We start from the raw sequence: 16,006 nt of genomic DNA on the forward strand, positions 1-16,006 counted from the left end.
CCTTGCATCCAAACCAAAGTTTCAGCGTGCTTGTCTGACATTGCTGTCTGGATGTCTCAACGCCACCTGAAATTAAATATAACCAAAACCGAGCTTCTCATTTCCCCCCCCCCAAACCCACCTCCCTGCTCCCCCTGTTTTCTATTTCTGTTGATGGCTCTCTCATTCTCCCTGTCTCCTCAGCTCTCCTTCTCTGCTCATATCCAGCAGATTGCCAAGACCTGTCGTTTCTTTCTTTACAACATCCGTAAAATCCGCCCCTTTCTTTCCGAGCACTCTACCAAAACCCTCATCCACACCCTTGTCACTTCTCGTTTAGACTACTGCAATCTGCTTCTTGCTGGCCTCCCACTTAGTCACCTCTCCAGTCGGTTCAAAACTCTGCTGCCCGTCTCATCTTCCGCCAGGGTCGCTTTACTCATACTACCCCTCTCCTCAAGACCCTTCACTGGCTTCCTATCCATTTTCGCATTCTGTTCAAACTTTTTCTACTAACCTATAAATGTACTCACTCTGCTGCTCCCCAGTATCTCTCCACACTCGTCCTTCCCTACACCCCTTCCCGTGCACTCCGCTCCATGGATAAATCCTTCTTATCTGTTCCCTTCTCCACTACTGCCAACTCCAGACTTCGCGCCTTCTGTCTCGCTGCACCCTACGCCTGGAATAAACGTCCTGAGCCCCTACGTCTTGCCCCATCCTTGGCCACCTTTAAATCTAGACTGAAAGCCCACCTCTTTAACATTGCTTTTGACTCGTAACCACTTGTAACCACTCGCCTCCACCTACCCTCCTCTCTTCCTTCCCGTTCACATTAATTGATTTGATTTGCTTACTTTATTTATTTTTTGTCTATTAGATTGTAAGCTCTTTGAGCAGGGACTGTCTTTCTTCTATGTTTGTGCAGCGCTGCGTACGCCTTGTAGCGCTATAGAAATGCTAAATAGTAGTAGTAGTAGTAGTAGGTATGCCCTGGGTATGCCCCCCCTCCACCCAAAAAATACTCTATAATTTTACTGCAGGAAGAACATTCATCAATTCCTGTATTCCTCATTAAATCTCATTTCATGAAATAAGAATTTGTTGTTGGTGGGATTTATTATAGAGCTGACAGATTTTACATAGAAAACAATTATGTCTAAGATTATTTTTTATATACTCTGAGATCACAGCTGGGTGCTTGCAACCATTTTCTTTCCCTTGTAATATTTGTGGATGGGCAATTTCAAAAGGGACGTCCAAGTTGCGAGTTGGACGTCCTTGCAAAATGGCGAAATCCAGGGGCAGGGAAAACCATATTTTCGAAACAAGATGGACATCCATCTTTAGTTTCGAAAATACCATCAGGGACATCCAAATTCTTAAATTTCACCATCCCTAGACATGGACGTTTCTGTGTTTCGGCGATTTACGAAACCAAAGACATCTATGTCAAAAACAACCAAATGCATGCCATTTGGTTGTGGGAGGAGCCACCATTTGTAGTGCACTGGTCTCCCTGACATGCCAGGACACCAACCAGGCACCCTAGGAGGCACTGCAGTGGACTTCATAAATTGCTCCCAGGTACATAGCTCCCTTACCTTGTGTGCTGAGCCCCCCCCCCCCCAAAAACCCACTACTGTACACCACTAACATTACTACTACTACTATTTAGCATTTCTATAGCGCTACCATAGACCTTACGGGTGAAGGGGGGCACCTAGATGTGGGTACAGTGGGTTTCTGGTGGGTTCTGGATGGCTCATTGTTTCCTCCACAAACGTAACAGGTAGGAGGAGGATGGGGCTGGGTCCGCCTGTCTGAAGTGCACTGCACCTACTAAAACTGCTCCAGGGACCTGCATACACTGTCATGGACCTGAGTATGGCTGGCACGATATATTTTGAAAGATGTTTTTTGAGGGTGGGAGGGGGTTAGTGACCACTGGGGGAGTAAGGGGAAGTCATCCCCGATTCCCTCCGGGGGTCATCTGGTCATTTCGGGCTCCTTTTTGTGCCCTAGTCGTAAGAAGAACAGGTCCAGGTGAAAACGTCCAAGTGTTCGTCAGGGACGTCCTTGCTTTTGGCACGCCCAAGTCCCGCCTTCACTATGCCTCTGACACATCCCCTTGAACTTTGGCCATCCCTGTGACGGAGTGCAGTTGGAGACGTCCTAAATTGGGTTTCAACTATACTGATTTGGACGTCCCTGGGAGAAGGACGTCCATCTTCCGATTTATGTCGAAAGATGGACGTCTTCCTCTTTCAAAAATGAGCCCAATAGTCAACTAACACATCCTCTCATGAGTTGTATTTTGTCAAAGTAGACAAGATTAGAAATGATGGCTACCTCTGTTTCTCCCCAAGCCTTTACCTACAAATTCTCCTATACTGAAGCAAGGTCATGTAATAGTGGCTTCAGTTCAAGGAGATTATGGGTAAAACCAAATTACTTACCTCTTGCAGGTGTACTCTGTAGACAGCAGGATACAAGTCCTCACAGCATGGGTGACATGTCTGTGGGCGGAGCTTGTGTGAAGACAAAGGTTATCCAGTAGCTGTAACCATAGCGACTGGTGTTTTACTTAATCACTGTCATATTTAAATATCGGGAACTAAATTTCCTTTTACTGAAATCATTACAGAAAGCTCATTTTTGTCAAAACCCAATGATCCACAAATTTTCTGTACATTTTTTACAATTACAATTTTTCCAACAGCAACAGTATAAATATACCCATTGCTCTGGCATTTTCTTTCCAGTCTTCCTCTTATCTTCTCTTTACTTTGCCTCATATGTTGTCTCAGACACCCCTCTCCTGAGCTTATGATTTCTTGTTGTTATTCTTTTGATCCTTCCATCACTTTTCTCCTCTTTGCTTCTTTCCTTCTGATGTTATTCCCCCTATGGATATCTTTACTACCCTTTCCAGTTTCCCTCTGGCCTCTCTTTGTGTTCTCTCGCCTCTTTCCTCTCTAAACCCCCAGTTTATTGATTGTCTCCACTTCCCTGAATCCTTTCTGATGCCTCTACTTTGCTTCATTTTTTTGGCCTTGCCTTCTCTTCTTTTCTCTCTCTCCAAATGTATCCCCTTCAATCCTTCTAATTGAACTGAACTTTCCAACATCCCCTACACTGCTCCTAATGCACAGAACACATGGCCACTGAATGGAGGAGCCATCCTCAAATGTCAGGATGTATGTATAAATTCTACAAGAGGTCAAAGGGCTAATATGGATATGATGGTCAGTCCATGGAAATATCAATTTATACCTAACTTTCTACATTATTACTATGCAGTGCCTCGCTGTATAACAACAACTTACAAAAAGCCTTCAAATCACTGCATTTCTTTAAAGGTTCACATTAAGATTTACTGTTCGTTCAGTCTAGTCACAAAACAGTTTTTATTTTTAAAGAACAATTCATTGTATGAATCATAAACATTTAAAAAGAACCAAATTAATGTGTCAGCTTATTCAAGGTAAAGGTGGCTCTTGCATTGTGTTAACAAATCCTAAATCAGTAAAGTCATAAAACTGAAAAAAGGGGGACTTAGAACAAATAAATACTATACGACACAAACAACCATAGAGTAACAGAAATTGTGCAGCTACCACAAATTTCCACATTCTTTAAAACATAGCAGCACTAATATACATGTAAACTTACTTGATGAGTATTCCCTGATTTGGCAGCAATTCCAGATGGATCTTCCCACCTTCTTGGGTTCTTAAATAAGCAAATTCCTCAAGCATATCAATATCTACAGACATGATTCAGGACTAGTTAACGAGTTTGACATAATTACCACAACCATTTCCTCCCCTCCCATTAACTTTCCAACACTGGATTAGAACAAGTGCCACATCTACTGAAGGAAAATTTTGAAGGTTTTCCGGACAGAGTGACTGTTCATAACATATTCACTTAATTTTAAAAGTAAAACTAAAAAGCAAAGATAGAAACCTTTTTATGGTACATTTACGTTACTTACATGTTACCATTTTATGATTAATTTCTCATTGTCTCCTTTTAATATACAAGGAAATGGCTAGATCTGATTTTAGATATAATGCAAAGATAATTCTAGATACAGCTATTTTTCAACAGAGAATATATGAAGCATACTTACACTCAAAAATATGTAGTGCACACCTATCTCCACAGAATAGGTGGTATGGACACGAAGAAGACTCATTTGTTTGAAAGAAAAGCTAAAAGAGAACTGAAATCTAACCAGAAGCTGGAGAGATTCAAAGGAAGCATCGTGCCCATTTAGCTGTGCCCTGCAAGATGATCATTAGTTCCCATACTCCTGGGCTCATGCTCTGTCTACCAGTCCAGAAAAGAGTTCTTGCACATTTGAAAGCCACCATTGGTGATTGGTTGCTACCAGGTTCTGAAAGCAGTGTATAGAATACTTCTGTGAGAATCCTCTGCCATGCAAATATATGTGGCCCTGTTACTCCTCTTGACGTTTAGTTTACTTTATTTGAACTTGATATACTGCCCTTCAGTACAATCAGAGGAGTGTACAATAAATAACAGTCAGACAGCAACTCCATAAATTGTTAAAGGATGGGGGTAAAGAGAGAAGGTTAGACAAAGCAAATAAGGCAAATTTGCACTTTCCAGAGCAGATGCTGTAACCCACCCACATCAGGGGCAGGAATAGATAAGGAATGCTTGACTGAACAATTAAGTTTTCAAGAGAGATCCGAAATGAGGGTAAGACTGTTCAGATCGGCGCTCTGTTGGAACAGCATCCCAGAGGGTAGGAGCAGTGCAGAAAAAGGCAGAGTGGTAGTTCAATTCAAGGCAAAACAGTGTACAGGGGTCAAGGCCAACTGAGATGAAAGGACCGATTGAAGGACTCTAGTCAGGGTGTAGGGAGAAATAAGAGCTGACAGGTAAGATAGGATACTTGAGTGTAGGATTGTGTGTGCCAGAGTGAGAATCTTGAATTGGATGCAGTAGGGTAAGGAAGCAAGTAGAGGGTGACATGATCTGACCTGTGGGAACAAGACAGAAAAAGGGATGACAGTGTTCTGTACTGTTTGGAGGCGCTTGAGGGATATCTTCAGTAGATTATGTTGCAATTGTACAAATGAGTAGAGACTAAGGAACAAAGAAGAGTCGCAAAGCAGGAATTGCTCAACCAAGAGCGAAGGGAACGAATAAACCTAAGAAAAAAGAAGCAGTTCTTAACTGTAGTGAAAATGTATGGATAAAATGTCAAGGATGAGTCTAGAGTTACACTGAGGTATTTAACAGACTGTACTAATTGAAGTGGGGTACCTTGTACAGAAGGTACTAGGGTAGGAGTGGACGACTGGCCTTGTGATCCAAAAAGCTGTAGATTTTGAGGGGTTTTGGACTAAAAACGAAGAGTGGCCAACCATTGCCCAACTTTGTCTAAGAAGGACTGAAGAGGGGAAAGATCAATATTGAAAACAAGCAAAATATCATCAGTGTAGATGTAAAATGTAATAGTAATGGATTGAATCAATGCAGTGAAGGGGCTTAAGAAGATGTTGAAGAGGACTGGTAAGAGGAGGGAGCCCTGGTGGACTCCACATCACAGAGGGTGTGGGGAGAGCATAGAATTTGGGAGGGCTACAGAGAAGGTGCAACTAATAAGAAATGAAGAGAACCAGGACAGTACTGAACCGGTAAAGGACAAGCCTTTCCAGAAGTGACTGATTAATAAGATCAAATGCAACTCATAGGTCTAAGGAGATCGGGAGGATGAAGTGGCCATGGTGTAGAGTGGCATAAATATCATTCAGAAGGGCTGTCATAATAACTTTGGTAGAATGACCTCAGCAGAATCCGAACCGAAAAGGGTGTAGGCAATAGGAAGATTCAATATGTTGGGAAAGTTATTCAAGGACAACATACTCTGCCAATTTTGAAAGGATTGGAAGCTGGTCTGTAGTTTGAGACAGAAGTGGAGTTGAGACTGGGTTTCTTTAAAACAGGTCGAATAACAGCTGCTTTCCAAGATATGTCATCATCGATTACCAATTAAATTTAGAACCCAGTTAAAAATCTTAACTTTAATGCATAACACGTTACACACTGGCAATCCTCTATATTTGGCTTCACTTATTACTCCTCATATTCGTGCTTGGTTTTTTGATCCTTACACGATTCCTCACTATGCCCCCAATTTTCAGAGCCTGACTGAATTTCACCTGCCAAGGAGTTTCTTATTGCATTGCTCCTCAGCTCCGGAATGTTCTTCCAGTCTCTTGAGGTACATAACTTTGCTTTAAGAAACCACTTAAGACCTTTGTTCTTTCCCTGGAATTTGGGGAAAGAGAGGTTTGTGGTTGTGGTCTGTGCCCAGTTAGAGCCCAACGTCTACTAACAATATTTTATCTTGTCTAAATAGACCTGCATTGTTTTAATTTGACTATACTAAATTTTTGCTTTGTTTGCTGAGCTTTCAATTTTATCAATGGCGTTCCTTTCTATTAATTGTAATTTTGTAAACAGATTTGCTGTGTCTTATTCCTAAAAGGTGCTATCAAGTCTAATAAACCATACCCATAATACAAAGAATTTTGGATGCAAAAATGCAAAGGAGCTGTATATGACAGGAGAAGAAAGGCCAATGCGCACAGAACAGAAGAAAGCCTCAAGATGATGGTGTCTGGGGATCTCAAGATAGTGAAACAATGTGATAAGATGGTGGCCAAAGCCAGAAAGATGCAGCTGCATAGATAAACTATTCAAAAATAACGATCCCAGAATCAATCCCTGGTAGAAATCACAATATCAAATATCCAAAAAAAACAGAGAATCATAGAATGGAGTAAAATATAGATAGAAAAAAAAAAGCCAACCCGACACTCTCGATCTTAATAAATAAATTTTTGTGGAGATGGAAAGTTCTCAGAGTATAAACTCACCCAAGCGAGACTACACCAAAGTGATTTATGTCTCTAAGGGTGGACAAGCTTCTCGATCATAGAACTTCTCCGTGGTTCATATTTTGTGTAAGCAAAAACCACATACATGTGGTTCTAATCACCAAAAGGTGAGTAGCTTAATCTAAAAATTGTAGAGTACTAAGAGGAATCATTACAAAGGAAAATAACAAAATTTTCAGGAAATATTTCTGAGGAAATCTTTAGGAGTCATACCCGGAACTCTGGGAAAACAACAATCTCAATATTAATCATCTGTAATAATATTCATTTTGTTCAAATTTCTGGTCTATTATCATTTGAGTACGGCTGCCGTTGGCCTGCAGGGCAGAAGACTTGCTGTTTAAAAAGGCACTGCATTGATTAGCGCCGGCGGAGCGTCGACGCTCTTGGACCTGGAAACAACTTCATTGCTCCCGAATCATTTAACTACCATGTCCAAAGGAGTGGAGGAGTGAGTTAGAAGTCCATACTGAAATGGAAGTTGTTTACAGCTGAACCTGAGTTGGCGGTGCAACTCCTAAACCCGTAAGAGCTATCAGCTTGGAGTTTTTGGCTCCCGTGGAAGTTACTTTAAATATCATCTGGAAAGCGCTCCAGGACCTAATGGTGGTAGTAAATAACTTTGATCAGATATAATCTTATTAGTGAGTTACATGAATAAGTTAATCGAACCCTTTGAGAAAGAAAAATTGATACAGCAAATGAAGTTCTACAGGAGTAGGAAACAGTTAAGATTTTGAAAATGATAACAGCCCAGAAATTTGAACAAAATGAATATTATTACAGATGATTGAGATTGTTGTTTTCCCAGAGTTCCGGGTATGACTCCTAAAGATTTCCTCAGAAATATTTCCTGCAAATTTTGTTATTTTCCTTTGTAATGATTCCTCTTAGTAATATAAATTATTACTTAGTAATATTAATTCAAAAGGAGTGAAGCCTGTAAAACATGGGATTACCTTAATCAGTGGGAATTGGATTAGAGACTCAAGTGTTCGCATTGTTAAATAATTTCTGGTTTTAAAAGAGAAAAAATGAAATTAGGTGTATTATTTCTACTAATATTGGACAATAAGTATGTTTCCAACAAAATAAATTGAATATACACCATTTTGGGTTTGAAGAAGCCAACCAGAACATCAATGTGGAATAATGATTCAGATAAATAATAACTGGGGATAATCAGGTTAATACCACGTTTTTTCTGTTTACTGTTGTTTAATTGATCTCCTTGGCTTGTTTTACTCTCCCTATTTTGTGGTCTAAGGAAGAGGCAATTGAGAGAGAATCACAGGCACCCTGGAGGGGTAGGGAGAGAGAATTGAGAGAGAACTGTGAGCATGATGCGGGGTGGGAGGAAGTCAGCTGAGAGAGAACAGCAAGCAGGGTGAAAAGGGGAGGGAGAGATGCTGGGGGGGGGGGCTGAGAGAGAATCACAGGCACCATGTGGGGGGGGGGGGGGGGGAACTGAGAGACAGCCATGGGCACCGTGTGGAGGGAAGAGAACCATGGGCACTGTGTGGAGGGGGGAGGGAATTGAGAGAGAACCACAAGCACCATGTGGAGAGGGGAGAGAGATCCTCTGGCACTGTGGGGGGAGGGGAGAGAGATCTTCGGGGCATTGTGGGGACAGGAAGAGGGAGGGAATTGAGAGAGATCATCGGGCACGGTGGGGGGGAGGGGCAGTAGTGTTCCTAGGGTGGCTGACACCCGGGGCGGATCGCCGATGCCCCCCCCCCGGGTGCAGTGCGACCCCCCCACCCCTGGCGAAAGGCCACCTCCCCCCGGCGAAAGGACACCCCCCCGGGTGCATTTTTACCTGCTGGGGGAGGGGGGTGCCGCACGCCTGTCTGCTTCGCTCGTTCCATGCTCCCTCTGCCCCAGAACAGGAAGTAACCTGGGCGCGCGGCACCCCCCCAACGGCGTGCACCTGGGGCGGACCGCCCCCACCTTGGTACGCCACTGGGGAGGGGAGGGAGAGGGAATTGAGAGAGATCATCGGGCACGGTGGGAGGGGGGAGGGAAGGGAGAGGGAATTGGGAGAGAACTGTGGCCACCATGTGGGGTGGGAGTGCGGGCAGGGCCAGAAGGGAAGAGAGAGATGCTGGACTGTCCATTGGGGGGGGGGGGGGCGGAATACAGAGAAATGCTAAACTAAGGGAGAGGAGGACGGAGGGAAGTGGAGAGAGAAGAGAAAGGGAGATATGTTGGGCTCAGAGGGAAGGAGGGGAGAGAGAGAGATAGATAGTGGACTTGGGGTGGAGGGAAGAAAAAGAGGTAGACTTGAGGGGGGAAGTTTGGGAGAGATATAACGGACCTGGGGGTAGAGGGGAGGAAGGGAGAGAGAGAGTTGGACATGGAGATGGGAAAAAGGAAGATACTGGGCCTTTAATCAATGGCACAGCTGCGGGAGACATGGGCCCCTCCACCTTGGGTACATGTTCAATGGCTGGAGGGGTAGCTGAAGCCCTGGTAGCCAAAGAAATCTGCTGCCTGAGTCACCCCCTTCCCTTCTCTTACTGCCTCAGGAGTGAGGAATTCAGAAGCATGCCTCCAGCCACCTACGCTTGCACTCCCCAAGCATATTAAGTTCATGAATGAACTCAGCATGCTCAGGGAGTGCCAGTATCAGCAGCTGGAGGAACCCCGTTGAATTCCTTGCTCCTGAGGCAGTATAAGCAGGAAGAGGGCGGTTTTGGCACTGGATTTCTTCTACTGGTGGGGCTTCAGCATCCCCACCAGGAAAGGTATGACACCTAATGTGGTGGGGGGGGGGGGGAGGAAGGAAGAGGAAACGAATGGCCCCCTAATTCCCCCATGCCTCCTCAATAGACTGCTGCCCTACTTTAAACATGTTTAAATATGCCTTCCATTAATTTGAAGTGAAATGTACAGCCTTACTGTATATAAAGCAACAATTCTCTTCCCTTTCTAATTATTCCATAACCTTTCTTAATAATTAGGTGTAAAACACTACAAGCAAATGAAAAACCAAAATTTTGGTAAAATCCATAAATTACAGCTAAATATGCTACATGCTACCATTTTGGTATGAGAAAGAGTGGGATGTTTGACCACGGAAACCAAAGACTGGAGAGATGAATTCTTCAAAAGCAAACGTTTATTTCATAAAAAGACTCGACACAAACGCTGTGTTTCGGCCGCTAGGCCTGCATCAGGAGTCTACAAAAAAAAAAAACGCACACACACATATATATATATATATGATGTGAAAAACAATGACAATATATATATACAATGACAAAGAGGATAAAACTGAACAGGGATATTAAAACATTAACAAATGTATTTTAACATAAAATAAAAAGACAAATATCTGAAAAAATACATATAAAATATGTATAAAAAAGTATATGTATATTAGGAATGACAAAAAATATATATACACAGATATCTCTCATGGCAATATTTGTGTACATGAATAAAGGTATATACTTCCAAAAACATAATTAAAATATATGAGACAATATATATACATACCCATATGCCTAATATCATGATACGAGTATATTAAAAAAGAAGGTAATAAAAGAATAAAAATTATATAATAATAAGAAGTATAGCAAGATTATATGCTTTATGCAAATCATCTGGTCCATACAAAATGAATGATAAAAAGCCATAATGACACAAGTGTGCCTTATAGATATCATTTGGATCCATATATAGAAAATGGGAATATAAAGAGGCAAAAAACATCTATCTTAATCCAACACCAAATGTTTTGTATGAAGAATGTACTAACAGAATGGTATGTGATTAATAATGGTAATATCATGTGATACTAAATAATGATGATGGTGAAAAAATAATAAAAATAAATAAAAAATAAAAATAGCAAAAAAAGTAAAAAAAAAATTAAAGATTAAAAATGAAAATGTAAAGATTAAAAATTAAAATGAAAAGAAAAAGAAGAAAAAAAGAAAAAGGAAGAAAACAAAAAGAACAGAAGGGGGGGAAGGGGAGGGGGAAACAGAAGGGAGGGAAAAAGAAAGGGGAGGGGGAAACAGAAGCGAGGGAAAAAAGGGGGGAAGGGGGGCAAAGAGGAAAAGGGGGGAGGAAGAAGGAGGAGGGGGAAAAGGAGAAAAAAGGAAAGGAAGGAAGGGGGGAGGGAAAAGAAATACAAAAAGGGGGGGAAGAGGGAGGAGGGGAAGAAGAAAAACAATGGAAAACAATCTCAGTCTTAAAGGATTAAACTACTACTACTACTACTAGTTAGCATTTCTATAGCGCTACAAGGCATACGCAGTGCTGCACAAACATATTTAGTAGTGAGGGTACATTATATCAAAGTCGTGTGTATATTTATGAAAAGGTAAAATGACAAGTTAGCCACACCAGGCTATGCCTAATATTCTAAACAATTATTAGAAAATTATTGGAAAAAGATGTGTGAATGACTTAAATAAACAGTTATGGTACATGAAGTATGAAAAGTAATGCTTGTTAACATTCTGAACAGGTACTAACCTCAATAGACGGAGAGCATCTGATGTGCGGATGTTGAAGAATATGGAATGGTTATATATGAAGTCAAAAAAGTCGGTCTGCAAAAATATTAACATTTAAACAGTGAGTGAACCCACGGTCTGTAAGGAGTTGTTTTGTTTTTAAACATGATGTATATGGACTTGTGGAGTCTAGGCAAAGTGATGGAAAACAGAGCGAAAAAAGACTTGCTTGCCGACAGGTATAGTTTCCAGCTTAAGCGAAAGGAGAGACGTTTGCACAGATGGTCCCTTAAAAGGCGCCAAATTAGTAGGAAATGATGTTAGATGGTAAATGAAAATGAAAGTAAAGATGAAAAACAGAAATAAGAATTTAAAATATAGTGAAATGTAGGTTTTAAGTTAAAATGTGGGATACAAAGAGTTTCCTGTATGTCATTGAAGAACCTGGGGAATTATTTGAAAGTCGGATGCCACGACTGGAGTTATGATGTAACTGTAAGGTTCAGATGGTGCAATATTTCTACGAAAGAGAGAATAGCTTGCTGATGGTTGGTATGGACAGGTAATGAAGAAGAAGAGGGGGAGGGGGAAGGGGGAAAGGGAAAAGAGGAGTGAGAAACAAAGAGAAAAAAAAAAGGAAAAGAAAAGGGAGGGTGTGTGTGGGGGGAAAGGGGAGGGGAGGAAAGGAAAAGAAGGGGGGAAAGGGGGTAAAAAGGGAGGTGGAGAAAATTAAAGAATTAAAAAAAAATTGAAACTTAAAAAAACCGAAAAAATATTAATAAAGTAAAAAAGAATAAGCAAAAGATGAATAATAAAAAAAATGATGAAATAAAAAAAGGGTAAATTAATAAAAAGTGTGTTGGTACTTTACTAGAATAGATATCAGATGATAATTTTAAGTAGAACTGGGAAAGATAATGAATGTGCAGAAATAAAAATATGAAAATAAAAATTAAAAATTATATATTGAGTGTCTCAAGAATGTGTTAAAGTGCAGAAGCATATTTGAACTATGCTGGGTGTATTGTCTTCGTCAACATGGAGATGAAAACGCAAAATTGTGATGAAAAAAAATAAAAAAATTTAAAAAAATTAAAAAAATAAAATATAAAGAGTGAGGTAGTATGCATGTATTTTGACTTATGCTTAACCCCGCATGATTATATAGGCAATGGGATATGCAAATCGTGAGAACAAATTTGCACTATACATGCAAAATGACAACTTGTTACATAAAAAGTGTATAAATCAGAAGCCACCAGGGTTGAGTGATATAACTGAATCATGAGATACTAATGCTTAAAGAAAAGAACGGAAGTCAATCTCATTGTTTAAGCCTTTAGGGATCAAGGTCTGCAGTTCAAAATCAACTTCTTTTTTTAATATACTCGTATCATGATATTATGCATATGTGTATGTATATATATTGTCTCATATATTTTAATTATGTTTTTGGAAGTATATACCTTTATTCATGTACACAAATATTGCCATGAGAGATATCTATGTATATATATTTTTTGTCATTCCTAATATATATACTTTTTATACATATTTTATATGTATTTTTTTCAGATATTTGTGTTTTTTATTTTATGTTAAAATACATCTGTTAATGTTTTAATATCCCTGTTCAGTTTTATCCTCTTTGTCATTGTATATATATATTGTTGTCATTGTTTTTCACATTATATATATGGAAACTTAAACACGTAAAACCTTTCTTCCCGAGGGAAATATTCTGTAACCTAATACAATCAATGGTACTAAGCCATGCAGACTATTGCAACAGAATCTATGCGGGATGTAAAGAACAACTCACAAAGAAACTTCAGACCGCTCAAAACACAGCAGCCAGGCTGATATTTGGTAAAACACGATTCGAAAGTGCCAAACCCCTCCGAGAAAAACTACACTGGCTCCCAATCAAAGAACATATTACCTTCAAAATCTGCACCTTGGTCCACAAAATTATCTACGGCGAAGTCCCAGGCTAACACAGACCTCATAGATCTACCAACCAGAAACACAACCAGATCATCACGAACATATCTAAACCTCCACTACCCAAACTGCAAAGGACTCAAATACAAAGCAACCTACGCATCCAGCTTCTCCTATATAAGCACACAACTATGGAACTCACTGCCAAAAGCTGTGAAAACAACCTATGACCATCTAAACTTCAGGAAATCACTAAAAACCAACCTGTTCAAAAAGGCATACCCTACTGACCCAACATAAATGCCTAAACTCTGCAACACAGCAAAACCAAAGCTCGTAATGGACACTATATAACCTCTCTTCTCTTCAATCCTCATTGTGCCTGAACCTTAATCGACCACATCATCACCATGTATTTGTTTCTCTACTGGCCTTGGCAAACGCCTTTACGGTACTATGTAAGCCACATTGAGCCTGCAAATAGGTGGGAAAATGTGGGATACAAATGTAACAAATAAATAAATATATATATATATGTGTTTTTTTTGTAGACTCCTGATGCAGGCCTAGCGGCCGAAACATAGCATTTGTGTCGAGTCTTTTTATGAAATGAACGTTTGCTTTTGAAGAATTCATCTCTCCAGTCTTTGGTTTCCTTGGTCAAATATCCCACTCTTTCTCATACCTTGTGTTCTTCCGTGGGATATTCGAGTTCTCCGCCTCAGGCGGATTATGCTGGACACATGCTACCATTTTGACATTTAAACTTACCAGCAGACAAATTTAGGATCTAATTCTCTGAACCTTTTCTCACATTCTGTGTCCTTGGGAAAAAATCATTGATAAATCAGGTCCTTAATATTAGTTTTTGCATGTTTAGTTTACCTTGATTCATTCCTAGTACCCATACAGAAAAGGATACTTGTAACATAGTTGAAAAAATTCTCATACTGGAAGTTCCCCTGCTGACAGATTTTGTTGACAGCTTTCAGAAACAAGTTCTCTCCCCTTGGCCATTCATGTTGAAGCAGTACTATCACGTGACCAAGTGCCATGTCATCCCTGTTGTCTGTGAATGCTCTCAGCTGTTGGAAAATAGTCCATGATTGTTTGAAAATCAGGAAACTGGTAATTCATTAATGGGGGGGTGGAGGGGGGGAGGTGTGGTTTGGCTGTATACACACAAGTTCTAAATTACATTATAAAACACAAATAGATCTGAACACTATATTTCATACTTTTTCAGAACTACAATCAAAGATTTTAGCACACTAGCTGCCACACGTCAGAACTGTAATGTTTCATTTTGAAAGGCTGATAATATATATTATACCAAGACAGCCACCACAAACTGAAGCCATTCTAAGATAACCCAACAATGTGCAGAAAGGCATTCAAAATCTGGCGACTCATGCCACACTGGGTCAGCAAAGGTCCCATCAAGCCCAATATCCTGTTTCCAACAAGGGTTAACCTAGGACAAAAGAACCTGGCAGGATCCCAAAGAGCAGAGAGATTCAATGCTGGTTATGTCCAGGGATAAGCAAAGGCATTCCCGAAAGTCAGATGTTCCCAACCCAGTTCATGGGACACACCCAGCCAGAGACACAAAATATTTAACAAAAATACAGACTTTGGAAAAACAAAAAAGTAAATGTAATCACTTTTGGGTCCTTTTACTACACCATGGTAAAATCTGTAGTTACTGTGGTTTACACAAGAATATACCACACAGTAGTTGCAAATTTTTCTAATAATGGTCCCACGATAAAGTGGCAATTAGTGTACGGTACTGGACACAGTTAATGTACGAGTGCTTACCACCTCCTAAATGTTACTGTGCATTAGCAGGTTAGTGCGCAATAAGTGTAACACACTAGCTGGCTAACACTAACACACCCCCTGACAAATTCAGAAAATTTCAGTAACGTGGTTTAAAACAAGGAAAAAGGCAAACTACTGCAAAACCCTTTAACGCAGATGCACAGTAGCCTGCTTGAGCCTTAACTGTTCATTAATTGCTTAACGCACTTTAGTAAAAGGGCCCCTTTTAATTTCAAAACTCAAAAATGCAAAAATTATATTTTAGTATATATGTTCAGAAAAATTTCATCACTATCTTGCTGGCGACTATTAAATCCAATCATGGCACACACATATAAAGCCCACAATCAAAAAACAACTGCAAAAATCAACGTGTACAAATCGGTAAATAAAATTAAATAAAAATTGTACTTATTTGTTCTATGAAGTCTCCCTTAAATTCCACATGAAGTAGAAATTAGATCTCACCTGCTAATCTTCTTTCCTCTAGTTCCTCCAGACCAGTTTTGATGAATGGCTTATGCACTCCTACCAGCAGATGGAGACCGAGTAACACGAGCCTCAATACAGCCTAGTGCCAGCCAGTATTTTGATGACAAACCTAAATGAGTATGTCCCTCAAGTCTTTTTTAAATAACTAACAATAAGAAATATAGGGAAAACAGGGAAGAGAGATCTCGCTGTACCATTTCCAGTTGTTCTTTTTATTTTTTTGCACACTGCTGCTTTTCTACCTACACTTTGGAATGGAATTCCCCTTCCGCAGCTGAAATCCTAGGTGGGCTCTGAACTGGTATGGAGGAACTAAAAGAAAAATTAGCAGGTAAGAACTAATTTCTCCTT

The 16,006-nt window shown here is 40.2% G+C and overlaps 1 protein-coding gene across 1 annotated transcript in view; it reads right to left on the bottom strand.

The window, feature by feature from the left end:
• Positions 1-16,006, bottom strand: part of LOC115458897 (integrator complex subunit 10-like) — a 60,193-nt gene that overhangs the window by 18,437 nt on the left and 25,750 nt on the right. Inside the window, exons 4-5 of the mRNA XM_030188742.1 lie at positions 14,262-14,424; positions 3,655-3,748 (exon numbers count right to left, since the gene is read on the bottom strand). Of these exons, the coding sequence (XP_030044602.1) occupies positions 3,655-3,748; positions 14,262-14,424 (257 nt within the window). The remainder of the gene's footprint in view (positions 1-3,654; positions 3,749-14,261; positions 14,425-16,006) is intronic.

The sequence above is a fragment of the Microcaecilia unicolor genome, unplaced genomic scaffold (assembly GCF_901765095.1).
Source record: "Microcaecilia unicolor unplaced genomic scaffold, aMicUni1.1, whole genome shotgun sequence".
Classification (NCBI taxonomy): Eukaryota; Metazoa; Chordata; class Amphibia; order Gymnophiona; family Siphonopidae; genus Microcaecilia; species Microcaecilia unicolor.